We start from the raw sequence: 27856 nt of genomic DNA, 5'->3' as shown, positions 1-27856 counted from the left end.
CAAATAAAGTCCAACAACAAGGAGAATACACCAAGATCAGGTTGGGATTGTTTTAGAATCACAAAATTTTTTAAAAGTTAAATCACCACATAAAAGAAAAAGCACCTGACTGTTTCAAAATCTGCAGAAAAATAAACTTAAGAAAATGTAATAATTTTAGTTCATGATTAAAAAAAAAACTCTTATCAAACCAACAGGAGAATTTACATATTTTGATAAAAATATCTACCAAAAAGCTAATACCATATGTGATGGTGAAATACTGAAAGCTTTTCCTCTGATAATGGGAAAGAGACAAGGATACTTAGCCTACTTCTGTTCACCACTGTACTGGAGATCCTAGTCAGTACAATAAGGCAAGAAAAAGAGACGGGTTATCACTGTTAGAAAGGGGAAAAACAAAGCACTTATTTGCAGACATAATTGTGCACAAATAAAAAAATACAACAACTATTTGAAATAAATGGATTCAGCAAGTGAATACAGAAAAATCAATTCTATCTCTACATGTTAGTCATTTATAATGGCACTGAAAATATATCTAATTAAACATGTGCAAGACACACAGCAAACTATAAACTTTTAAGATAAAGAAGATCTAAAAAAATGGAGAGCTATATATATTGTGTTCATGGATTATAAGAACAACATTAAAAAGATGTCATTTCTCCCCACACTGGTCAACAAAATAAATTCAACCTTAATTAAAATCCCAGCATTTTCTGGGGAAAGACGGCCAAGTGGATTCTAAAACTTATCTGAAAATGCAAAGGGTCAAGATTAGCCAAGGTAATACTGATTAAGGACTCAGCTGTAGGATATAAATTACCAGATATGAATACTAACTAAGTCAACGGGAATTTAGGCAGTGTGGCATTTGTGCAAAAGAGACAACAAGATGAATGAAGCAGAGGGGAGTCCAGAAACAGACCCACACGCTTACAGTCACTTGATTTACAACAGAGATGACACTGGGGAAAGGATAGTTAAAAAAAGAAAATTTACAACTGGACACCCATACCTTAGAAGATCAAAAGAGGAATCAAGGCCCCTATCTCACACCAACAACCAGCCAAACAAAAACCAACTTCGGATGGATTACAGATCCAACCGTAAAAGATAAACAATAGAGCTTTTACAAGGAAGAATCTTCATACAGCTTCATGTTAATATCTTTCAATGGCCACAAGTACATTAAAGATTACTGAAAAGACTGGTCACCTCGGATACATTAAAGTAAGACATATTTTTTAAAGGACACCACTAAGAGAGAATAAAGGCAAACACACTCAAGAAAGTAAAAAAAAAAAACAAAAACCTGCCATACAAGTACTCAGAGTATATAAAAAGAACTCCTAAATTCAACAAGAAACAAAACAGACAATCCAACTGAAAAATGGGCAAAAGACAATTATTTCATCAAAAAAGGTACGCACATGGCGCCAAGCGCCCACAGAGAAGCAGTGGCTCTGCCTGCTTGGGGGCGGGCGGTGCGGGGATGCACAGGGAGTGGCAAGGTCCCACCCCACGGAGCTGCCCCACAGAGCTACAGCCAGAACCGGAGACAGCAAGGGGCAGAGCCACCGGAGGCTCACCCGGGGCGGGGGCGGGACAACCGCCTTGGGTAGAACACACTCCATCCCCTGGCAGTGCTACGCCTTTGAACACACCCAACAGAAATGCATACACATCCACTCCAAACAGCAAGGGAGAACATTCAGGGCAGCATTTGTGAAGCCTAGAAACAACTCAGATGCCACGAGCAACAGAAAGAGTACACTACGGTACACTCATGCGCGTGCTCAGTTGTGTCCACCTCTCTGCGACCCCGTGGACTATACCGCCCACCAGGCTCCTCTCTCCATGGAATTTTCCAGGCTACAATACTGGAGCGGGTTGCCATTTCCTACTCCAGGAAATTTTCTCAACCTAGGGGTCAAACCTGCGACTCCTGGATTGGCAGGTGGGTTCTTTACCACCAAGCTGTCTGGGAAGCCCAATGGGACATTCATATACTGGGTTACATAGCAGATGGGAACAGACAAACCTGCATGGACAGAGCTCGCAAAGATGACGCTGAATGAAAGTCAGGAAATAAAATGTACACATTACTTTCACATACATAAAGTTAAGAACATCAAATTAATCAATGATGAAAAGACTCCGGTTAGCTCTGGGAGAGATCCTGGGAGCGGGTGGGAGGGGCTCCTGGGAAGCCTGAGAATGTTCTTTTCTTGGTCTAGGCAGTAATTACAAGAGTGTGTTCATTGGGTGAAAAATTCACTGCAATGTACACTTATGATGTGTGAATTTTTCTGACCTATGTTCTGTTACAGTAAAGTGTTTTTTTTTTTTTAAGTACATTGTTACTTCCTACATAATCTGGCAGGAGTTAATTCACACGCCTACCTGGTCACACAATTAGCCACCAAACAGACTACAGATGCCAAGAAAGGGAAGGATCCAAGTAAGGCTTACTTGTTGGTTCCCATGTTTCTAAAACGTTGGACTCAGGCGCTCAGTAGGTGAGCGGTGACATCATCGCATTCTTCACTCAACAAGGCATTTCCAGGCTACACCACGGAGCAGCTGAGCAACTGTCCCCCTGCTGGTGTGACAAGCTCCACTGCGCGAGACTGGACTCGACAAACTCACAGCCCTTCCCTGTTTCATCCCTGTGTTTATCCCTCAAAAAACTACACGTCCGCAGCTGCACCTCAAATTACAAGACAAATACAATTATGAAAAAACAAAAGAAAAATGCCCAAGTACTGAAAAGATTTACAAACACTACAACGAAAGCCCAGTAAAGCACAACCTGGGCAATCCTTCGAGGCCTGTGGTGGTGGTGGTGGCGGCTGTTCAGTCTAAGTCGTGTCCAGCTCTTTGTGACCCCGTGGGCTGCAGCACACCAGTCCTTCACGATCTCCTAGAGACAGTGTTACTGGTGATAACATTGGACCCAAACAAACCTGGTAATTTACAAGACTCAAATGGGAAAAACACTTCCGTGATTCTCACGTCTGACAGAAAAGGAACGTCATAGCACTGCCATAAAATTCCTGTTGCTAAAGAGGAAGTCCAGATGTTTGGCTTATCAATCTTTCAGGAGACTTGACGAAAGCCAAGAAATGCACTAAGGCTAGTAATTATTCATTTACTAATTTACCACTGCAGACCCATCACGAGAGAATGCACGCACGCTTATTCAGGTCTATCTGATGGCACCATAAAGGCGCCTATCATGAGTAAGCCAAACGGCGCCTCCGCAGCCATAAACACCCGAGGAGCCTCCGCGGCTCTCGCTACACTGCGCCACCCACCTCACAATCTTCAGCTGACACCTCCCTGCACCTATCATCAGATCCTCACTCGGCGCCGCAAGAAAAGGCCTGGAGACACGGCTCCAAACGCAATACCCTTAGATGAAAAACCTTGTTGTGACTGTGAACTTTATAATCTTCAGCTGCTAAAGAGAAAGTGCCGAAGGAACCCATCTTCTATCCTCTGAAACAAACTTGACTTACAAAGCACCTGGCTGCTGAGAAAGGCAGACTGTAAATATATTCTTCCTGGGAGATCCATTCCATTTGTCCAGGACACTGCATTAGGAAAGTGGAAATCCGTGATGCAACCCACAGAGTCACACGATTAGGAGGGGAAAGGCTTTCGGTAACAAAGCAGAAGGCATCGCAGAGACTCGTTGCTTGGTGGCCCTTTTTTCCAAAACTCTGCAGTGCTTCTCCAAATCTAGGCGGCTCCTTCTGCTGACCCCCCAAAGAGATGAACGGGACCGATAAGGTGTCTTCACAGGACTCGACAGTACACCAGTTTGCTCTAGCTAAGACGTTTAATCCCCCAGGAACTCTATCTGTATGTGACTTACAAATAACAGAACCACCGCTGCGCAAGTGATGATGGCAAAATACACATCTAAAATAGCAGCGTGCCCCCCCCAAAAAAGCATTTAGACAAAAACCTGCAGGGGAAAGTCATCCATACCTGTGGAAGCGCAGTATTGAGCTGCCTCTGCAAGGAATCTCTTTCGTGACCGACCTCGTGCAGTTTCCCCTGGGTTAATGCCAGCGTTTCTTGGGTCTCTCTCAGCGTGTCGAGAAGACGGTCCCTCTCTTCCAGCATGGACACCATCAACTGTTCAAAATGTGAGTCCGCATCCGGCTGCGAAGGGGAGCTGGACCCTTGGCTCCCGCTTCCTCCCGGGGGGCCTTCGGCTTCACTGATGGTCGGCATCACCTCGCACATCATCTTGGAAACAAGAGACCCGGACCACCGTCATGGGGCGCTTCTAAATAAGGGCTTCTACAAAGCTGCAACTTTCTAGCTATCTGGAGCTGATAAATGTAAGGCCTTACTATTTCCAGATCTGACTGTTAGGCTCTGTAGAGAGAAGTACGCTGGGAAAATACACACAGGCCTATCCGAAGTGCAAGGCACACCCAAGATGAAGACATGAATACTGACGATCATCAGTGAAGGGGTAAAGACCAAAAAGACTACCCCTCACATAAAGGACAACCCTTGTGGCATTTTGTTTGCAAAGCCGTACTTTCTGATTGTTGAGAAACAAGTGTGCTTCTGTAACCCCTTTTTTTTTTTTTCTCCTTTCTTATTTCCCGGTTGGGGGGGTGGGGCGGGGAGCGGCGAGGGAGACAGAAAGTCAAAACACGTGCCACCCAATCATGTTTCAGGAAAAAGCACAGAAGGAGCATACAGTCAGTAAAACTGACAAGTACAAAACCCATCAGGCATCTTACAGGAATGTGTACAGTCAGCTCCGGGGAAGGACTGACTAGCTCCCCGGATTCTTGAGCTGGATTTGGTGAGCGCTAAACGGGAACTAGGCTCGTTACGGACTGCGAGAGGTGCATTTGCAAAGACTCCGCTGGTTGGTCAGTCAACCTCACTTATGTAAGGTCACAGCCTCTCCCCCCACCACCCCATTCCCTCCCCCCCAAAATATTCCACAATGGAAATATAGCGGGTCGAGATGGATAAATAGGAAGGGAGGAAAAGTGAAGGGTGAGACTACGAGAGGCTCCTCTGTCTCAAATGTAATGACGGGGCGAGGGGCGGTGCTCCGGGGTCGGCGGACCTCCGGGACGGAGGTGCCCAGCCGCGCACCGCGCACCGGACGAGAACGACGCCTCTACCCGGCTCGCACCCGCGCCCCGGTGCGGCAGCAGCGGGGACCCCAGGGCGCAGGGGACCGGTCTCCACGGAGCCCGGCCTGGCCGCGAGTCCTCGTCCCTGCGCCCAGCGCTGGGTCACCTGGCGCCGGGGTCAGGGAGGTGGGGGTGGGGGGGCGGCGCACTGCCCCGCGAGCCCGTCCGCCGGGGGTCCCCCCGGGCCGCGCCCCCCGCTCCCGGGGGCGCTGACACTAAGCAGCCGTGCGCCGCCCGGGGCCCCGCTCCGCACCGACCCTGCCTCGGTGCCCCGCAGCCTTACCTTGCTCGCCGGCGGGAGCGGGCGAGGACGTTCCGCGGGCGGCTGCTCGCTCCAGGCGAGCTCCGGGCCCGACGAAGGCAGCCCGCCGCCCGCCGCCCGCCGCCCGCCCCGCGCCCCGCGCCCCGCGGCCCCGCGGCCCCGGGCCCGCCGCCCCCAGTCACTGAGGCCGGCCCGCGGCCGGACACTGGCGGAGCGCAGGAGGAGCGGGCCCGGCGGCGCGTCGCCGGCGTCAACGTGCCCGACGTCGGGCGCGTCGGCGCCGCGTCAGCGCCGAGCGCCGCCGGCACGCCCCGCCCCGTCCCCCAGCCCTGGAGAGGCGCGCGGGGGCGGCGGAGTGCGCAAGTGCCTCCACCTCCTCAGTCGGGGGGCTGGCCTCTCGAGCTCAGATTGGCTGGGTCTGACCGGAGCCACGCCCCAAACCCCGCCCCAGATCCCGCCCCAAGCCCCACTCCGAGCCACGCCCCCAACCCCCCAGGTGGGTGGGCCGATTTCGAGCCCCGCCCAAGTGGATACGCCATTGCCGAGCCGAGGCTCTGGGCTCCCGGGTCCCGGGTATGTGCCGCGTCCTGGGCAGGATCTTCCGCCTGGGGCTGTCTCCAGATCTCCGCTGACAGCCGCGGGGGTTCACCAACGGTTGTCATCGAGCGTCCACTGGCGTCAGGTTCTGAGCCGGACACTTCCCGAAGGTCACCGCTGCATGCACACCTGATGGTAGAGCGCGCCCCGCTGCAAGTCACCGGCTCGCAGCCTGCGGACAGGCCTCCGGAGCCGCCAAGGAGCCCATCCTTGCACGACTCGGAAGGACGCGGTCTCAACTCAAGGCCCCTCACCTGCAGACCCGGGGAGACAGAGGTGGCAGCGTGATGTGGACGCTCCTGGTCGCTGCGCCGAGAAGGCAGACTTTGGAGCCAGACCCTCCAGCTTCAACTTCCAGCAGACGCTTCTCCCCTCAGTGTGGGCCTGAGCAACGGGGGATGGGGGAATGAATGATGCAGACCCACCCCAGGGCTGTTCTAAGAAACGGAATTTGTAGGGAGCCACCTAGTCAGGAACCTGACTCGGGAAGTACTCAGCGAATGACGGACATTTTTATCTTTCTCAAACATTGTTATCCTTTTCATATCCATATGTCATCCTTGCTCAAACGCTTAAAAATGCCTTCTATGCACCAAGTCCTGTGCTAGACTTAGCAGATACAGATATTAATTAGTGTACTTTAAATTAAAGCAGGTGTTTGCCGCTCAAGGTCTGTCTCCTGGATCACAAGCTGAAGTGTCTGGGCATTGTTGCCAAGCGATGCTGGCCACTGCTTGGCTAAGTCTAAGCCACCAGGGTACCCTGTTGAGAAAAGGCTGCATGGGGCGAGGGGTGGAGGGCGGAGGGGAGGGGGGAGCGGTGAGCGGAAGTGTGAAGTCTTCAGAGGTGGTTTCCTTGAGTTCCGGTTGTGAGCTTACCAAGAACAGGTGCTAAGAGGTCCAGGAACACACCTTTCATTCATGTATTTGTTCATTCAATAAATATTTGAAAGACTCCATATAAATATGAATTTGCACCCCCTGATCCTGGGTCTGGAACAGAGGTAAGGATCCAGCTCTCCCCAGGTTACCAGCTGAATTCATATTGCAGCCATGCTCAGAAGGTGCCTGCATCCTCAGAGATCAGCCCAATACTGAAACTGTCCACAGGGTGAAATGTTCACTCACCTCGTGAACATTTACAGAGCACGCTGAACCAGGCGCGGCCTAGATGTGGGGAACAGGAGACTGACAAAGCTTCACCGTTCGCCCAGCTCCCAGCCTGGAGCGGGGAAGAGAAACCGACTATCACAATGCCGGCCCTCTAGAGTGTGTGACGGAGTGTCCTGGGAACACAGAAGAGGGGGAACCAGCTCTCCGTCTGGCATCGTGAGGGCTTCACAGAGGGAAACATCTGGGCTGGGTCTCAGGATGTGCAGTTTTCCAAGCAGAGAAGGGAGAAGCCCAGACCATTTGGTAGAGCGGCAGGAAAATGAGAATCCCAGATTTCACTCGCTTTCATTCATTCATTTCATTCCTTCAGATTGCCAAATTAGTAAGAGGAAAATTGTAAACAACCTCCAATGACCAGCAAAAAAAAAACACTGGTTAAATCATTGCCCTGCAAATGACAGAAAGCTTGGTGGTATATTTTAGATGACCGCCAAATGACAGGCAAAACTCCTTATCCTAACTGTAATGGTAATTACATGGCTGCACGTGCTGAACAACTCTCACACAACCGTACATTTTCTAGATATTTTATTTTTACTTTATTATTTATTTATTTGGCTGCATCTGGTCTTAGTGGTCCACCAGGGAAGTCCCCAGAACTGTACATTCATATGTTATTTATGCCCTTACTTTTTAAATGGGAAAAAGCTTAAAAAAAAAATAACAAGTTACACACACAAGAATATACAGTGCAAGCCCACATTAAAAAAAAAAAAACAACTGTGTTTAGATAAAGTATGTATTATGTAAAATTTGTTATCTTGTCTCTGAAAAATTCTAAATATTATTAATCAAACTGATAAAATTTTAGTAAAATGAGTTTTACATGAGATGAAATATTTTGGAAAATTAAAATTCAATTTTAGTCTGGAGTTTATAAAAGGAAACATGTGTCCATATATGAAAACACTGTTACTGTATCCAATTCTCTATATATGCTCTATAGATATTCTTGGAAAGAGTTAACGTCAGCCTATGGGCAGTGGTTGTCTTTGAGGGGAACTGTGGGTAGTTTTCATTTTCTTCTTTGTGCTATCCAGATACTTTATCATGACTGTACATCCTTTTTTATCATTAGTGGAAAACCCCCCACCAATGTTACTTTAATAAAATCTAGGCAAGAACAAACCATGGAAAATTGCTTTCAGGAAGCTCAGATGACATTTCAATGTAGTAATTTACATCACTCAACTAAACTCTTTCCCAGAAGTATCTACCTGAAAAATATTTCAGCGGCTCAGTCAGGAAAACAAAGAACATGGAAAATGTTTTCTCTCCAATTTTTCTATTAAAAGTCAATAAAATATTGGGGGTACAGGTGTGGAGAATTTTTTTTTTTTTTTTTACTGTGGCCAGAGTTGTGTTTTCACAAATGTGCCTGCCAGCTTGACTCTCCAGATGATGAAGATGTCCGCTTTGAGCGTGGCCTGGGCCACCTCCCCTGTCTAGAAATGTAAGGGGCTCGGGAGGAGGGTTCCTGTGAGATGAGTGTGTGGCCTGGCCTCAGTCACAGAGATCTGAGTGCATCCCAAGTCTATTAGAATGTGCAAAGCAACCTAATGAATCGTGTGTGTGTGTGTGCGTGTGTGAGTGCGTGTTAGTTGCTCAGTCATGTCCGACTCTTTGTGACCCCATGGACTGTAGCCCACCAGGCTCCTCTCTCCATGGAATTCTGCAGGCAAGAATCTGGAGTGGGTTGCCATTTCTTTCTCTAAGGGATATTCCTGACCCAGGGATTGAACCTGGGGCTCCTGCATTGCTTTACCATCTGAACTACTAGGGAAGCCCCACTGAATGGTAGTAGGCAATACTGTTGGAAGGGTAGGGGAGCATAGGTCCAAGCTGAGGGCAGGTGGTGGAGGCTCTGGCTCTCCATTCAAGAGGAAGGAGCTGAAGCTCAGAGATGCAAAAAGCATTTGCCCAGCAGCACTCAGCTAATTTGAGAAGAGCTGGGACTGGAACCTTGAGTGAACTGGGGGCTTAACTGCTGATCTAGCCACTATACTTGAGAGAAGGAATGGTCTCTTGAAGGGACCGCCAAGGACTAAGCATTTTATCAGTGGGTCTCAGTGCTGTCCCAGTGGTCCTGTCCCCTGCAGAGGAGGCAGGGGCCCTGGGCTTCACTAGCTCCCCGACTTTAACCATTAGAACCAACCCTATTTGGCTTTCCCACGTATCCCTGCCAATGGGGTGGGAATCGGGGGTGGGGGATGGAGGGCAAACAAGGAGAAAGAAAAAGAAAGAAGACTGTTTTTGTGTATTTAGCTCTGAAGGTCATTTCCCACATGGCTGCTCCTGTAGCCTTCCCACTACACGCAGGAGGAAACTGAGGTCCCAGTGGCCACCAGGCAGGGAAGATCACGGGCCTGCGTGTTGCCGTTTCCACGGCAACTCTGTTTCCCACAGTCAACCAGTTAGCTGCAGTTCTGGTCCACGGCTGAGCCTGTCTGGAGCTTGGTCAGTGCACATTCATCCCCAAGAGCCTGAAGGAGAAAATCCCCTGTACAGAGCATTTACAGGGAACCCCTTACTCATAGAACCTCACTGAATCCTCCCCAATGTACCCTTCCTTTCAGATGAACGCTGGGATGTGGAGGTACCAGATTACCAGCCCAATGCCCGCAGTTCATGATTCAGTAGAAGCTGGGCTAACCCCAAACTGACTCTAAAGCCAGTTATTGTGATGTTACATCAGAAAGAGTCCCCAGGCCCCCAAACCTGGGGACAAAATCCCTAGACCAGGGCAGGGCCACCAAGGCACTAAGTCTGGCACCCATGGAGGGCCTGTGAGCCTCTCCCTGGCATCCCCAGCAGTGCCACTCACAGGGAGGCACTAGCTCCTCGAGGATCTCAGGGCTCCCACACAAGCATGAAGACTTCTGTGTCTTACATCTGTGTGATTATATTTTAAAAGCAAGTCATAAACTCCTTGCAACTTGCTTCTCTTGACAACTTCATTGCTGATCCAATAAAAACACCCAGCAACTGGAGGAAGAACGGTACAGGCAGGTTGTTCAGACTCTCCGAGGGCTCAGCTGGGACCCCAGCACTGACCTCTACCTTAACCTTGGGTGAGGTCCATACCCATGCTAAGCCTCAGCCTCTTCATCTGCAGACAGGAATAATTACAGTGGGACATTGTGAGACTCGTGGAAGGAGATGAGAGGTGGCTGTCCTGGCAGTCCCACTGGCTCCCTGCCCAGGCCAGTCATCAGGCCGCTCTTTGAAAGACACTTTTGCACAGTAGTTACAAATGCAGGCTTTGGAGCCCAGTGGACTAGCTCAAGTCTTGGCTCTGCTTTTTTGTGCCATGGCTGTGCATTCTTAGACAAATTGCCTGGGCCTCCATTTCCTCACCCCTAAAGTGAAGATGATAGAACCACCTCATAGGGTGGCTTGGAGGGTTATGCAAGTTGGATAGGGCGATCGCTATTATTACAGCAAATAGGTGAGGAGAAAATGGAAACAGTGACAGACTGCATTTTCTTGGGCTCCAAAGTCACTGTAGGTAGTGACCGCAGCCATGAAATTAGAAGACGCTTGCTTCCTGGAGGAAAAGCCTCAGTGTATTAAAAAGCAGAGGCATCACTTTGCCAACAAAGGTCCATCTAGTCAACGCTATGGTTTTCCAGTAGTCATGTATGGATGTGAGAGCTGGACCATAAAGGAGGCGGAATGCTGAAGAACTGATGCTTTTGAACTGTGGTGCTGGAGAAGACTCTTGAGAGTCCCTGGGACTGCAAGGAGATCCAACCAGTCCATCCTAAAGGAAATCAGTCCTGAATATTCATTGAAGGCACTGATGCTGAAGATGAAGCTCCAATACTTTGGCCACCTGATGCGAAGAACTGACTTACTGAAAAAGACCCTGATGCTGGGAAAGACTGAAGGCGGTAGAGAAGGGGGCGACAGAGGGTGAGATGTTTGGATGGTACCAGCAACTTAATGGACATGAGTTTGAACAAACTGAGGGAGATAGTGAAGGACAGGGAAGCCTGGCGTGCTGTAGTCCATGGGGTCGCAGAAAGTCGAAAACAACTGAGAGACTCAACAACAACAAATTATCACCTGAGGTGGTCCCTTTCATCCGTGCCATGCCCATCCACCCTGGAGAGAGTCAGGATTCAGCTGAGTCTTCTGACATCTCATTGCCCTTTGCCCCTGAAAGGCTAAGAGAGTGACTGGACCCTAATCTCTTCAACACCACATAAGAGAGAGTACAGGCATTTGTGGGGGTTCCCTCTTTGTCATCAGGCTTCCCGAGTGGCTCAGACGGTAAATAATCTGCCTGCAATGCAGGAGACCTGGGTTCAATCCCTGGGTTGGGAAGATCCCCTGGAGAAGGGAATGGCTACACACTCCAGTATTCTTGCCTGGAGAATCCCATAGACATAGGAGCCTGGCGGGCCACAGTCCATGGGGTCGCAAAGAGTCGGACACGACTGAGCAACTTTCACTTCTCTTCTTCTCCCTCTCTGTCAGGAGAACAGTGTGGGGAGAAAGTCTCGTGGTTCTTCTTCCTGTCTGCTCCCTGACCTTCAGAACATATGACCGGAAGCTGTGGCAGCTTCTTGAGGCCACAGGGGGAGACACTGCCCATTGGGTTTCCAGGCAGGAATTCCTTCCCACAATTTCTCAGGAAAGTTACATTTTAGCCAATGCCAAATAGTGTGAAAAACCAGTCACAGGGAGACAAGTTCAGTTCAGTTCAGTTCAGTAGCTCAGTCGTGTCCGACTCTTTGTGACCCCGTGATTCGCAGCACGCCAGGCCTCCCTGTCCATCACCAACTCCTAGAGTTCACTCAGACTCACGTCCATCGAGTCGGTGATGCCATCCAGCCATCTCATCCTCGGTCGTCCCCTTCTCCTCCTGCCTCCAATCTCTCCCAGCATCAAAGTCTTTTCCAATGAGTCAACTCTTCGCATGAGGTGGCCAAAGTACTGGAGTTTCAGCTTTAGCATCATTCGTTCCAAAGAAATCCCATGGAGACAAAGGGAAAAGCATTCTCTTTGGAGAATCAAATAGTCGACATGAAGAGGTTACTGGTTGGAAGGAATTCACTGATGAGGTCAAAAGCAAGGGCAGGCAGTTCCAGCGGGGTGCAGAGTTTGGGATGGCGGCAGAGGGGCAACCGTGGCGGGCGGGAAGCAGCCTGCAGGCACGACAGCTACCGCTCATTGCTTGCCTCCTGTTTTCCAGCCAGGAGATGTGCTTCGTGTTTAGTAACAGGTACAAACTTCAGACCTGGCAGCAGCTCTGGTTGTGGCTGGTGGAGGCCGAGCAGACACTGGGTTCACCTAACACAGATGAACAAATCCAGGAGGTGAAATCTAACCTGGACAACCCCGACTTCAAGATGGCAGCTGAGGAGGAGAAGCAGTTACCACGTGCTTTGATGGTCCACGTGCACAGGTTTGCCCACTGCTGCCCCAAAGCCGTTGGCATTATCCATCCTGGCACCACCCCCTGCTATGTGGGAAACAATACCGACCTCATTGTTCTTAGAAATGCATTTGACCTGCTTTTGCCAAAGCTTGCCAGGGTGATCTCTCAGCTTGCCGACTTTGCCAAGGAACGAGCCGAGCTTCCCACCTTAGGTTTCACACATTTCCAGCCTGCTCAGCTGACCACAGTTGGGAAATGTTGCTGTCTCTGGATTCAGGATCTGGGCATGGGTCTCCAGAACCTGAAGCGTGTCCGGGATGAGCTGTGCTTCCAAGGCGTGAAGGGCGCCACCGGCACCCAGGCCAGCTCCCTGCAGCTCGCCGAGGGAGGTGATCAAAAGGGAGAGCAGCTTGACAAGATGGCGACCGAAAAGGCAGGATTCAAGAGGGCTTTCATCTTCACGGGGGAGACCTATGCACGAAAAGCAGATGTTGAGGTGCTCTCTGTGCTGACTCGCTTGGGGGCATTGGTGCACAGGATTTGTACCGACATACGACTCCTGGCAAACCGCAAGGAGTTGGAGGAATCCTTTGAGAAACAGCAGATTGGCTCAAATGCAACACTTACCAGCAGAACCCTACACGCTCAGAGCAGTGCCACAGCCTGGCCCGTCTCCTGATGACCCTCGTCGTGGAACCCCTGCAGACAGCGTCTGTGCAGTAGTTTGAACGCACACCCGATGACCGTGCCAACTGACGTATCAGTTCGGCTGAGGCGTTTCTCACTGCAGAAAGTGGAAGTTGCTCAGTCATGTCTGACTCTTTGTGACCCCACGGATTACAGCCCACCAGGCTCCTCTGTCCCTGGGATTCTCCAGGCAAGAGTACTGGAGTGAGTAGCCAGTCTCTTCTCCAGGGGATCTTCCCAACCCAGGGATCGAACCCAGGTCTCCTGCATTGCAGGCAGATTCTTTACCATCTGAGCCGCAAGAGAAGCCCAAGAATACTGGAGTGGGTTGCCTATCCCTTCTCCAGGGGATCATCCCAACCCAGGAGTCGAACCGGGGTTTCTTGCATTGCAGGTGGATTCTTTACCAACTGAGCTATGAGGGAAGCCCTTCTCACTGCAGATACTGTATTAAATACGTTGCAGAACACTTCTGAAGGATTGGTGGGATACCCCAATGTAACCAAGCGGCGCGTTCTGCAGGAGCTGCCTTTCACGGCCACAGAGAACATCATTATGGGCATGGTGAAAGCCTGGGGTAACTGCCAGGCTTGCCATGAGAAAATCAGAGCGCTCTCACAGCAGGCAGCTGCCGTGGGCAAGCAGGAAGGGGGTGAAAGTCACCTCACTGAGCACACCCAGCCTGATGCCTACTTCAGTCCAGTCCACTCCCACTGGACCATTTACTGGATCCTTCTCTTTCACTGGCCATGCATCCTGGCAGGTACAGGGATTCTTAGAAGAGGAGGTGTGTCCCCTGTGAAAACCACAGGAAAGTGTGATGCAGGTGAAGGGAGAATTATGTCTGTAGAGTTGCAAGAGAATTAAACAGAAAGCCATTGTTGGCTCTGTTAACTTTTACCGCACAGTCATAAAAGCTATAACTCTAGTGCCGTATTTTATCTCAAGAATTGCTACCATAAATTAATACAGCAGTGTTTTTCCCATGGTGCTTTCATATTTCTCAGCTTTGCAATGCAGAAATAAATTGCATGGTAGTTGGACTCTGCTTTTCACAGGAAAGAAAAAAAACAAAAGGCAAGGGCAGGAAGCGCTCTCATGTGGAGCTGAAGGATAAGGTTGACATTCGGGAACCAGGTCAGAAGCACAGGGGCCAGAATCGGCCACCACAGAGCCAGTCTGGCTTATGGCTGCGGCACATTGTAAGCGCCTGCCCAGGGCCCTGTCTCTGCCAGGGTGAGTCATTCTCATGAATAAAGTAAATATGATTGAGTTTATACACACAGGACACTTCACACACATGCTGTGAGTGCTGTTCAAAGGAATGAACGAACAAGTCCCTAAACTGGTAATTTTAGCGTGTAATTCTGTGTGAGGCTGTTAAACTTTCCCAGGGATCTCAGTGTCGTGTGATTTGAGTCCCACCCGATACTACCTTGTGCCACATCTCACGGTTTGAATATTCACTGTAAGCTATGGTTTTGTGAAGCAGATGCAATTTAGCCACTAAAAAAGTGACCTCATGGAGATGGAAACAGGCATTCCATTGACGATTGAAACTGAAAGAATGCTGGAGTAGCAATACTCATATCAGACAAAATAGGCTTTAACATAAAGGCTGTTACAAAAGACGGAGAAGGACACTGCGTAATAATCAAGGGATCAATCCAAGAAAAAGATAGAATAATTGTAAATATATATATACCCAACACAGGAGCACCTAAGTATATAAGGCAAACATTAACAGATATAAAAGGAGAAATCAACGGTAACACAATAATAGTGGGGGACTTTAACATCCCACTCACATCAGTGAACTGAACATCCACACAGAAAATCAATAAGGCCAGATGACTTAAATGATGTATTGGGCCAGATGGACTTAAGTGATATCTGTAGTGTTCTATCCCCAAGCAGCAGACTGCACATTCTTCTCAAGTGCGCACGGGATATTCTCCAGGACAGATCACAATGGAGGCCACGAAGCAAGCCTTGGCGAATTTAAGAAAACTGAAATCATATCAAGCATCTTTTCTGACCACAACACTATGAGATTAGAAAGCAACTACAAGAGAGAAAAAGCTGGGGAAAGGTGACCTTGTGAACGACCTTTGAGGATATGATGCTAAGTGAAATATGCCTGTACAAAGGGGAAAATTCCACACAGAGGAGGTTCCTCAGTCAGTCAGTCAGTTCAGTCACTCAGTCGTGTCTGACTCCTTTCAACCCCATGGACTGCAGCATGCCAGGCCTCCCTGTCCATCACCAGCTCCTGGAGCTTGCTCCAACTCATGTCCATTGAGTCGGTGATGCCATCCAACCATCTCACCCTCTGTCGTCCCCTTCTCCTCCTGCCTTCAATCTTTCCCAGCATCAGGGGCTTTTCCAAGGAGTCAGTTCTTTGTATCAGGTGGCCAAAGTATTGGAGCTTTAGCTTTAGCATCAGTCCTTCCAATGAATATCCAGGGTTGATTTTCTTTAGGATGGACTGGTTTGATCTCCTTGTAGCCCACGGTACTCTCAAGAGTCTTCTCCAACACCACAGTTCAAAAGCATCAATTCTTTAGCATTCAGACTCCTTTATGGTCCAACTCTCACATCCATACATGACTACTGGGAAAACCATAGCTTTGACTAGACGGACTGCTGGGGGCCAGCGTGAGGAATTCCGCCCATGGCAAAGGTCATGAGGAAGGAGGCTTGGCATACGCAAAGGCGTGATCAAGCCTCAGGAAACCCCCTGTTCCCGAGCATCTAACCCCAAAACCAGAGTCTGTTTTATGCGCTCACCTACACTTCTGACTTTACGGGGGGCTCTCCCCCATAACCGTTTCTCTCGGAGAAGGAGTAAACATGCAGCTCCAAGACAATAAAAATTCTTGGGCGTGACAAGAGTGTTTCAGCTTGCGGACTCCTCTGAAGGTTATCTAGCCCCCCTGTATAGGTTCGTCCGGCCACATGTGATTGTTTACAGCCTCCCAATCTGAGAGGCACGAGATATTTTAGACTTACTAAAGGCAAATTCTTTTGGGGAGTTAGAAATTATTAGTATAGTGTGTTGGTTAGGAATTATATTGGTGAAGGGTTCTTCATTTGTTGTGTCAATAATTGCTGCTAATTCCCTGCTCTGGGTGGGACAAGGATGTTTCAGGTCAAACCTCCCTGCTGACAGACTAGCTTGTGTGACAGGATTATCCATACTCCTGCCACATGATTGTTTACTACCTCTCAACCGTAAACAGCACAGAGAGTTTTGGAGTATTTTGAGAGTCTTAATTAGCATAGGGCTTTTTCTTCTTGTTGAGTCAATGATTGCCGCCAGGCCTCCATATCCTTAGGCACCTGGGAATATATTAATCAATGTATTTGGACTATAGAAAAGGAAATATAGCAGTTTTTAAGGTTAGCAATACTAGACTTTTTGAGTTAATGGATTTTCTCTTTTGTAATAGATCACTGTACTTTGTTATAAATCACTGTGTCCTTGCTATGTAAAAATGTAACTTTATCATATCTTAAGACTAAATAGATCTTAAGGGGAGCATTGGTGAAAGGATTTTCATTTGTTGGGCTGATGTTTGCTGCTAAATCTCCATGTTCCCTACACTTATAATGAATATAACTAACATATAGGAGAAATAAGTATTAACCTTTAAGCATATAGGAGAAATGAGTATTAACCTTTAAGACTAATCATATTAACCTTGGGTTAAATAAATTCCTTTCTTGATTGTAACTCACTACACCCTCACCCTATAGGAATGCAACTTTACTTGGAGGGTGGTGCCTGGTTTAAGAAAAAACACCCTTGGAAAAAATAAGTTTTTTGGTTATCAGAAAGAAAGGATAATAAAATGTCAGCAGGTCTCACTCATGGCCAGAAGATGATGTACCTTTTTTATACATTTATGTGAAGCACCTGATTTTGATAAAGGTCAGGACTGCTGACCCCCACGTGACTCTGTATTCATCCCTATGTGTAACAAAAGGTATATAAGCAAACCCAAAAATAAAGAAATCGGATCAGTTTCCGGAAAGACTGATTCCCCCATGTTGCTTCTTTCTTGCTCCCGTTTTTCTGGCTGAATTCCCATCTGGAGCATGGATGCTATTCCATGTAATCCAAGTTATTCAGCCTCTTTTTCTCCACTAATCTTCCTACTGCACTATCCATTTCCAATCTCTCTATATCTGTGATTAAATATGTATTTTTCCAAAGACGCTGACTCCGTCCCCCCACCTTCGAATCACCCTGGATCCACCAGGGCTGGACCCCGGCAATGGACCTTTGCTGGCAAAGTAATGTCTCTGCTTTTTACTATGCTGTCTAGGTTGGGCATAGCTTTTCTTCCAAGGAGCGAGCGTCTTTTAGATGAGTTAAATCCATAAAGACACGAAGTAGAATGGTGGGGACCCAGAACAGGGCTATGGGGATGGGGAGCGAGTGTTTAATGGGGACAGGTTTCCAGTCCAGGAAGACGAAAATGTTCTGAAGATGGGTAGTGGGGGATGGTTGTACAACAACGTGAATATAATTTACACCACCGAGTTATACACATAGAAAGGGTTAAGCTGGTGACTTTGATGCTCTATATATCTCATCACAATTAAAAAAGCAACTGGCACTCTCCTCTTGCTCAACCTGAGTAACGCTTTGGACTCCTTACTATCTGACTAACATCAGGTGAAAGAAGCTTTATTACGACTGGAATATTTGTCATGAAACAAAGGCTCAAGACTGTCAGACAGAGCAATTAATCTTGTAAGTATCATATATTTGTGGAATTATCTTTAAATTTTTTGATAATTTATTTTTCAAATAGAAGAATAGTTGATTTACAAAGTAGTATTAGTTTCTGGTATACAACCAAGTGACACACTTTTCCATTATAGGTTATTATAAGATACCGAGTGTAGTTGCCTGTGGTATACGTAGGTCCTCGTTGTTTATCTATTTTGCATATAGTAGTGTGTATACGTTGATCTCAAACTCCTAATTTATCCATCTCATCTTTCCCCTTTGGTAACCATAAATGTATTCTCTTGGTCTGTGAGTCTCTTCCTATTTTGTAAATAAGTTTCTCTGTATCATGTTTTCTTGGATTCCACGTATAAGTGGCATCATATGGTATCTGTCGTGCCCTGACTTAACTTCACTTAGCATGACAATCTCTAGGTCCATCCACGTTAAAACAATTTTTAATTGGCATTTGTCATTTGCTAATAGCCCCTTCTTTTCACGCTTTCTGTTACCCAGTGTCTACATCAGATAGAGATCCTTTCCACACACTATTAAAATATGCAATATCATCAAAATCTATTAGTTTATGATAATCAAAAGCTACAAGTATATGATTTTATTTTTTTACAGAAAACTGTTTAACCTGCTTATTAGGGTCCATCATTATTGAAATCATATAACTACAGTGTTTGGAGAAATACAGGGTACTTAGGGTTTGGGGAATTCTGATACCTCGTTCCCAAGTCTCAAAGATGAGTATCTGTCGGGAATTTGGACTCCATGCGTGCTGACTTAGGAACGAGGATAATGCCGCGAGGCTGTGCCAACTGGCGCCCGCCCCCACGGCCCCAGGAGGCAGACCAAGAAACGGGTGTGTTGTCTGAGCTCTTTCCTTGAATGAGTGAATGATCTCATCACAGTTGGGAAAGCTTTTTCTTTCTCGCTGACACCTCCTTAAAAATCACTCTAACTTTGACGGATGATATGACAACTGTGAGACGTTGCCATTTTTACCCGTTCCATTCATTTATTCAATAGACATGATCACACTGAGCCACTTTACTCCAGGCACCGGGCCAGGCGCTGGAAATACATCAATAAATCAGGTCGGCAAGCTGAGTGTCCAGGCAGAGAAACAGACGAGTAAGTGAAAACTGCCTCTGGTTTGAAAATTGCATGTGCTGTGGCCAGGAATGGCTCTTGAGAACAGCTCACATCGGTTGGATTCCCTACACTGAGATGCAGCGTTGAGGTTGCCCTGAGGTCAATAGCTCCTCTCTGCCCTTATGCTCCCCCGACCCCTAACATTACATGGGGAGGTCAATAAGCTTCCATGGGGGAGAAGCAAGAAAGAGGTGGACAGACGTGCAATCAGCGTCGACCAGCTGATGCATCCATGTGTCAAGCTAAGAGCTCTTGTGTGCATTTTGGATCTTTGCCTTGGAGTGTCTGGTGTCCATCTTCACCAAGTTAATTAGGGACCAAAGGCTTGGCATTTCATGCAAAGAAAAGGGGGGGTAGCTGAAAAACATTTTGCTTGAGATTGGGTGTATATTAGTGCGCTAGGGCTGCTGTAACAACATTCCACAGCCTCAGAAGGCTTCCACAGCAGACATTCACTGCCTCCAGTCCCGGAGGCTGGAACCTGAGCTTGTGTGAGCAGGGCTGCTCACTCCCGAGGCCTCTCTCCTTGGTGTGTAGACGGCCGTCTTCTCTGCGTGTCCACACAGGGCCGTCCCTCTATGTGTACGTCGTGCCCTAACCTTCTCTTCTTACAAGGACACCAGTCGCGTGGGATTAGGACCCACCCCTTGACCAACTCTTGGCAGTCCCCATCTCCAGATTCAGTCACATCGGGGGTGCAGGGGGTCAGGACTCCGGCCCCTGATTTGGCGAGGGACACATTTCTGCCCGTGACAGCTGGCCTTAGCTGTGTCCTTGGCCATCTGTGATGTACATCCACTGGCCATCTCCCCACCTGCAGGTTAGCTTCCTGCTTATCTTATTTCCATTTACAAGCTCTGACCGTTGACTAGTCTAAGCTGGAATGGCCAGGGCCGACTCAAGGATCGCAACATACCTTCTACCCCATTGACAATCTTGTTTTAAAAATGAATCTGAATTTAGCAACTAATAATGTTATGTATCCTTCAAGTTAGGCTTCAATAGTACGTGAACCGAGAACTTCCAGATGTTGAAGCTGGATTCAGAAAAGGCAGAAGAACCAGAGATCAAATTGCCAACATCCACTGGATCATCGAAAAAGCAAGGGAATTCCAGAAAAAGCATCTACTTCTGCTTCACTGACTATGCTAAAACTATGCTGTGTGGATGACAAGAAACTGTGGAAATTTGTTCAAAAGATGGGAATACCAGACCACCTTACCTGCCTCCTGAGACACCTCTGTGCAGTTCAAGAAGCGACAGTCAGAACCAGACCTGGAACAACAGACTGGCTCCAAATCGGGAAAGGAGTACGTCAAGGCTGTATGTTGTCAGCCTGCTTATTTAACTTATATGCAGAGTACATCATGTGAAATGCTGGACTGGATGAATTGCAAGCTGGAATTAATATTGCCAGGAGAAATATCAATAACCTTAGATATTCAGATGATACGACCCTTATGGCAAAAGCGAAAGGGACCAAAGAGCCTCTTGATTAGGTCAAATAGGAGAATGAAAAAGCTGGCTTAAAACTCAACATTCAAAACACTAAGACATGGCATCCATCATGGCTTCTAGTCCCATCATTTCTTGGCAAATAGATGGGGAAATGGAAACAGTGACAGACTTTATTTTCTTGAACTCCAAAATCACTGCAGATGGTGACTGCAGCCATGAAATTAAAGGATGCTTGCTCCTTGGAAGAAAAGCTATGACAAACATAGACAGCATATTAAAAAACAGACGTTACTTTGCCGAGAAAGGTCCATCAGGTCAAAGCTATGGTTTCCCCAGGAGTCATGTACGGATGTGAGAGTTGGAACATAAAGAAGGCTGAGCGCTGAAGAATAGATGCTTTTGAACTGTGGTGTTGGAGCAGACTCTTGCGAGTCCCTTGGACTGAAAGAAGATCAAACCAGTCCATCCTAAAGAAAATCAACCCTGGATATTCACTGGGAGGACTGATGCTGAAGCTCCAGTACTTTGGGCACCTGATGCAACAAACCGACTCATTGAAAAGCCCCTGATGCTGGGAGGGATTGGGAGCAGGAGGAGAAGGGGACAGAGGGTGAGACGGTTGGATGGCATCACTGACTCAACGGACGCGAGTTTGAGCAGACTCTGGGAGATGGTGAAGGACAGGGAAGCCTGGTGTGCTGCAATCCATGGGGTCACAAAGAGTCGGACAGGACTGAGTGACTGAGTGAATGAGAAACGACAACAAATATTATGTAATGTTTTTCTCTCCCCTCCCTCTCCAAATAAAGACAATAAAATTTAAAGACATACACATATGGAGGAAATTCCCTGACGGTCCTGAGGTTAGGACTGTCGACGTTCACGGCTGAGGGCCTTCATTTGGTCTCTGGTGAAGGAAATAAAATCCCCCGAGCCACACAGCCACAAAAAGAAAATAAAACCCAGAATCTGGAAATACCCAAGACTCTCATTTTTAAATTATATTCACTTTTTAATTATATCCTTACTATCACACCTGAAGAATCAGTCAGTTCAGTTCAGTCGCTCAGTCATGTCCGACTCTTTGCGACCCCATGAATCACAGCACGCCAGGCCTCCCTGTCCATCACCATCTCCCGGAGTTCACTCAAACTCACGCGTCCATCGAGTCAGTGATGCCATCCAGCCATCTCATCCTGGGTCGTCCCTTTCTCCTCCTGCCCCCAATCCCTCCCAGCATCAGAGTCTTTTCCAATGAGTCAACTCTTCGCATGAATGGCCAAAGTACTGGAGTTTCAGCTTTAGCATCATTCCTTCCAAAGAAATCCCAGGGCTGATCTCCTTCAGAATGGACTGGTTGGATCTCCTTGCAGTCCAAGGGACCCTCAAGAGTCTTCTCCAACACCACAGTTCAAAAGCATCAATTCTTTGGCGCTCAGCCTTCTTCACAGTCCAACTCTCACATCCATACATGACCACAGGGAAAACCATAGCCTTGACTAGACGAACCTTAGTCGGCAAAGTAATGTCTCTGCTTTTCAATACGCTATCTAGGTTGGTCATAACTTTTCTTCCAAGGAGTAAGCGTCTTTTAATTTCATGGCTGCAGTCATCATCTGCAGTGATTTTGGAGCCCAAAAAAATAAAGTCTGACACTGTTTCTACTGTTTCCCCATCTATTTCCCATGAAGTGATGGGACCAGATGCCATGATCTTCGTTTTCTGAATGTTGAGCTTTAAGCCAACTTTTTCACTCTCCTCTTTTACTTTCATCAAGAGGCTTTTTAGCTTCTCTTCACTTTCTGCCATAAGGGTGGTGTCATCTGCATATCTGAGGTTATTGATATTTCTCCCGGCAATCTTGATTCCAGCTTGCGTTTCTTCCAGTCCAGCGTTTCTCATGATGTACTCTGCATAGAAGTTACATAAGTAGGGTGACAATATACAGCCTTGACGCACTGCTTGCCTATTTGGAGCCAGTCTGTTGTTCCATGTCCAGTTCTAACTGTTGCTTCCTGACCTGCATACAGATTTCTCAAGAGGCAGGTCAGGTGGTCTGGTATTCCCATCTCTTGAAGAATTTTCCACAGTTTATTGTGATCCACACAGTTAAAGGCTTTGGCATAGTCAATCAAGCAGAAATAGATGTTTTTCTGGAACTCTCTTGCTTTTTCCATGATCCAGCGGATGTTGGCAATTTGATCTCTGGTTCCTCTGCCTTTTCGAGTCATTTCTTTATGCCTCATTGGTGGAGATGTAAGGTGTCAGTGACCACTTGCCTCTGTGGCCGGAGGCAGCTGTGTTTATCTGGCTTTTAGCTTTGTCTAATTGTGTGTGTTTACACTGTGTTTAGGCTTCCCTGGTGGCTCAGATGGTGAAGAATCTGCCTGCAATGTGGGGGACGTGGGTTCGATCCCTGGGTAGGGAAGATCCCCTGGAGAAGGGAATGGCAACTCCAGTATTCTTGCCTGGAGAATTCCATGGACGGAGGCGCCTGATGGGTTACAGTCCATGGGGTCTCAGAGGACTGGACAAGACTAGGGGAGGCACCCGTGATTTTTTTGTGCCGCAATGATCTTCACATCTGATGCTTATTACAGGCCGCTTCTCCGGAGGGCGTGCAAGTTTAGGTCACAGTAATAAGATGAGTCAGAACCAATGTGAAAAGGAAAGCATCTCCCACATGTGAGGCAGACTTGCTTCCCGTGAGTGGAGCTTGGATCGCCTGCTCAAAACCCACCGGGCCCTGGCCCCCTCCTGCCCTCCTCACCCGGCCCTGCCTGACTCCACCGCTGCCCACTGCCCAGCCAGCCCTCTGGCCGGGACGATGAGATGGTGATGGCAGGGGTGGCCCACGACTTGGCAGGGGCCGACAGGGAACACCACCGTGTCTCCTGCCACCTAGAGTTCTCGGAACCCGCTGACTGTGGTTCGGGACGAAGAAAGGGAAATGAGGCCCATTTCCTGGGTACTGGGGGTGGGGATTTTTTTTTTTTTAATCTGAATCAAAATATTTAGCCCTGAGTAACGCCTCCCCTGACCCAAGGCTGCAACAAAGCCTGTGAATGCATGAAGGTTCCAGGTAGAACGGAGGAGCAGGGCGCCTGGAGCACAGAACCGCCCACGCTGCGCCTGGAGGTGCCGCCCCAAGGGATTTCCGAGAGCTGATTCCCAAAGCTGGGCTTCTGGGAAGCGCCCAGCCCCAGGCCTGGCCTCATAATTCACAGCACTAGCTGGTCTGGGCTTCCACACTGGGCAGGATGGGGACGCATGGTTTCTATTTACCCGGCTTCGCAGCGTGGAAGTTGCGACGGGTCCTGTGTGTGGGGAGGACAGAGTGGGAGATGCAGGGAAGGCCCGGGGTGCTCTGGGCCAGCAGGCAGGGCCTGGTGGTGCTCTGTCCACCTGCCTGTCGCTCTGCCTCGATCCCCAGCATGAAGTGGGTGAGCAGTCCCACCTGTGGGCTGACCACTGCCCGTGGAAAGGCCCCTGGGAGCTGGGGGGAGCAGTTCCTTCCCGCTGGACCGGCCAAGCGCACGCTGCAGGCTTCTCACCCGGGTTGCCCACTTCCGACCTCATTCTTCAGCGCTCAGGGATCTCTCGAGGGCCTGTGAGCAAGGAAGGGAGGAACAGGACAGGCAGGATCCTGGGGAGGAGATAAGACTTAAGGAAGGGATTACCTGTCATTTCTTCAATCACATGGTGAGACATGCCCCACGGGAAAGGACGGGGAGCAGGGAGAGCTGAGAGCAGCAGCAGCGCGCCCCGAGCTGCTCTGATGGGGAAGGATGGTGGGCGAGAGCTCGGCGCTGTGGTAACCACATGGAGGTGGGGAGACCTGGCTGCCCCCCAACTCTACACTAGGCCTGTCTGAACAGACCCGCTCGGGCACCTGAGTGAGCTGCCAGCATCCCCGACCAGACCTCATCTCCTCCATCCCACTGGGCAGTGGGGGACCCGAGGTGTAAGACGTGCTTTCACCCCGAAGGAGAGGCCATGCCAGGAACAGCCCCACTCGACAAGGCGCCCTGGACTTTTGGATCAGCGCCCCCATCCCTAAGTACATTTTGAGTACCTTCCTCTATGCGGTGGAGGGTAGAAATATCCATGTCCCACCCCTGGTCCCCGTGAAACTCTGACTTTGCAGATGTAATCCAGTTATGGATGTCACGATGAGACCATCCGGGATTTAGGGTGGGCCCCACATAGAGTGAATTTGTCCCCATAAAAGGAGGAGAGGACACAGACCCACAGGGAGAAGGTATGTGAGGATGGAGGCAGAGGGCAGAGGGATGTGGCCGTGGCCCAAGAATGTGCGTGCGTGCGTCACTCAGCTGTGTCTGACTGTTTATGACCCCATGGACTGTAGCCCTCCAGGCTCCTCTGTCCATGGGATTCCCCAGGCAAGGATACTGGAGTGGGTTGCAGTTTCCTCTTTCAGGGGATCTTCCCCACCCAGGGATCTCCTGTGACTCCTGCATTGGCAGGTGAACTCTTTACCATCTGAGCCCCCAGGGAAGCCCAGGAACGCCAAGGAGTTTGGGCCACCACAGGAAGCTGAGGGGAGGCCACGGAAGGGCATCGTCCTCGGAGCCTCGCGAAGGAACCAACCCTGCTCACACTTTAATTTCGGATTTCTGGTGATGGAAGCACTCGGTCAAAAAGTCGAGGGCCCCCAGAATAGGAGAGAATACATTTCTGTTGTCTCAGGCCGTCCAGTTTGGTGGGGGTGGGGGGTGGGGGGTGTTCTTGGTGGCTCAGGGGTCAAGGATCCACCTGTCAGTGCAGGGGACTGGACAGTTCCAGCCCTGGTCCGGGAAGATCCTACATGCTGCGGAGCAAACAAGCCTGTGTGCCACAGCTAGAGAGTAGGCCCCGCTCGCTGCAACTAGAGAAAGCCCTTGCAGCGACGAAAACCCAGCGCAGTGAAAAATATAAATAAATAGAATTATTTCAAGGAAGACGCTGTCCAGTTTGTTACAGGAGACTAGCATCAGTATAATGAACACGCCCTCTTAGCATCCATGTGGCTGTAAGGCCGCAGAGCAGGAGACGCACGGGGAGATGGAGAGAAGGGTGAGGCCCTGGTTCCCGGTGGGCGGCATAGAGGGGAGCTGGGGGCAGCGAGCCCTGGGAGGTATGATCCGTCCTGGCCCGTTTTAGTCCTCCGGTGGGCGGCGGGACCTGGGCGTCTGCGTTACTGTATTAAGAGTTTCAGCTCTGTTCTCTTGTATAAATGAACTATTTCAGGATGGACGTCTTTTTCAGAGGGCCCAGGATGTGGAATCCAGTGTTGAGCTTGTTTTCTGTACACTCCTGCCTGAGGCTCAGGCTGCTCACACGGGGATAAGTGATGCTGGGGAGAGTCAAGCGCCTGGTCCAGGTGGGCACGCCTCATCAGACCCCCAGGGCCGGTCCCGAGACCGTGCAGGTTACTGCCAACAAGAGAGGAAAAGAGGGGTCCTTTCCATCAAACGATTTAACACCCATTGACAATATAACTTTGACGTCTGTGTAAATATCTTAAGACAGAAGACACTCTGCCTTTGCCCGAAGGCTGGAGTGCTCTTTACACCCAGGGATCTATGCCTGTGGGTGGCAGAAAAACAGGTTTTCTCTCGCCCTTGACCGATTTCTCACCATGCAACACTGATATTGCCTCTGGGGGCCGGAAGCTGTGATCCGGCCTACCCCCACCCCCACCACACACACACACACACACATGCACACGCACACGCACGCACGCACACACACACACACACACACACACACGGATGCTTTCCTCCTTGCTGTGCCTCCTGGCAGTATCTCCAAGCGATGGCCAGCATCTGCAGGACAGGGGCAGCCGCTGGGGTGGAGACCACCGTGAATCCCCTTTGAGCCCAACGGGCACCCTGACTCCAGAAAGCCCGCCCACTGCAACATGGGCTGAGTCAGGGCTGGTTCCTCCCCGGCTTCTGACACACTTGGGCTGGAATCCACAGCTCACCCAGCAGCACTCACACTGGCCGCCCCTGCGGCCCTCGAACCTGCCAGTCTGGTTCCCACCTCCGGGCTTTTGCACTGGCTGTTCCCCTCTTCCCAGAACACCCTGGCCTCGCCTCTCTCATGGCTGACGTCTCCCCATCGCTGAGTTCTCACGCCGTGGAGTCACGTCTTCCAGGAGGTCACCCGCCAAGCAGCCCTTCTCGCCCCTCGTGTCTAGGTGCAGCTCCTGGCCCTGGTCCCAGTGGGGAGGGCGAGGCCAGAGCCTCAGGCAGTGGGGCTGTGAATCCAGGTGCTGAGAGAGGAAGGAGGGGCGGGGTCACCAGGCCACCTCCTGCCTCAATGACTGCAAGCCCGTGACGTTCTGTGGGGCCAGGTGACGAGGACACAGTGGGGACAGGACACGGCCTCGGCCCGCAAGGAACCTTCTTTCTGTGGGAGCAGAAAGAGTGCAGAGGAAGGGAGCCTGGGGGGAAAGCACCACCCTTGACCCGGGGAAAGCAAGGTGGTCTTCCTGGAAGAGGAGGCGCGGAAGGCGGGACAGAAAGGATGAGTGAGAGTTAGTCATTTGTGGAGAGTCGGGGAGGAAGGTCCAGGCAGAGGGAGCAGCAGAGCAAAGCCTGGGGGCAGGGCCTTCCCTGAGGCTGGGTGTCTGCAAGACGCTTCAGCCTGTTTTCTCAAAGAAAGGCAGGAGGGACAGGCTCAGCTATGCCAGAATTCCCAGAGAAGCGGCTTCCTCCCTCCCACCCTTCTCTGCCGCCGCCGCCCCCACCCCCGGCAGTGAGGGGACCCCCAAGCCAGGCTGCTGGGAGGAGTGGGCCCTGCCCCTCCTCACGCCTGTAGGCTCCTCCCCTCACAGCTGTGCCCCAGGGCTCAGGGGGGTGTGGGAACAGAGCCTCGGGCTCCCGCCCACTGGCCAAGCAGCAACCTGCCTGGAGATGACAGGCTGCAGTATCTCATGAGAACAAGGATGAGGACCCCTAATAAAAACAAGAAAATAACCCAACCAGACCAGCAAACCTCACTGCTGTGGGCAGCCAGCCAGGCTGAGCTGGGGGGTGACTCCTCCGGACTCTGGGCTGAGCTAAGCCCACTTGGGGCCGGAAGTGGAGAAGAAAGGGCAGGCTGACAGGCAGAGGCAGGGCTAGGGCACGGGGCCCAAAGGACACCTGCTGGGCAAATATAAGGACCCTGGCGGCCACACGGAGGTCTGGAAGCACC

General features: G+C 49.7%; 1 protein-coding gene and 1 pseudogene across 6 annotated transcripts in view; one reads left to right on the top strand and one right to left on the bottom strand.

The window, feature by feature from the left end:
* Positions 1–5565, bottom strand: part of PPFIA1 (PTPRF interacting protein alpha 1) — a 79790-nt gene extending 74225 nt beyond the window's left edge. For all 6 annotated transcript variants that reach the window (XM_018043243.1, XM_018043246.1, XM_018043244.1 and 3 more), the window contains exons 1-2: positions 5467–5565; positions 4003–4266 (exon numbers count right to left, since the gene is read on the bottom strand). In XM_018043243.1, the coding sequence (XP_017898732.1) occupies positions 4003–4266 (264 nt within the window). In that variant the 5' untranslated portion in view covers positions 5467–5565. The remainder of the gene's footprint in view (positions 1–4002; positions 4267–5466) is intronic.
* On the top strand, positions 5076–14137 carry LOC102191405 (annotated as a pseudogene).

Source organism: Capra hircus, chromosome 29 (genome assembly GCF_001704415.2).
Source record: "Capra hircus breed San Clemente chromosome 29, ASM170441v1, whole genome shotgun sequence".
In the NCBI taxonomy this organism is placed as follows: domain Eukaryota; kingdom Metazoa; phylum Chordata; class Mammalia; order Artiodactyla; family Bovidae; genus Capra; species Capra hircus.
This window is presented reverse-complemented; position numbering and strand designations above follow the sequence as displayed.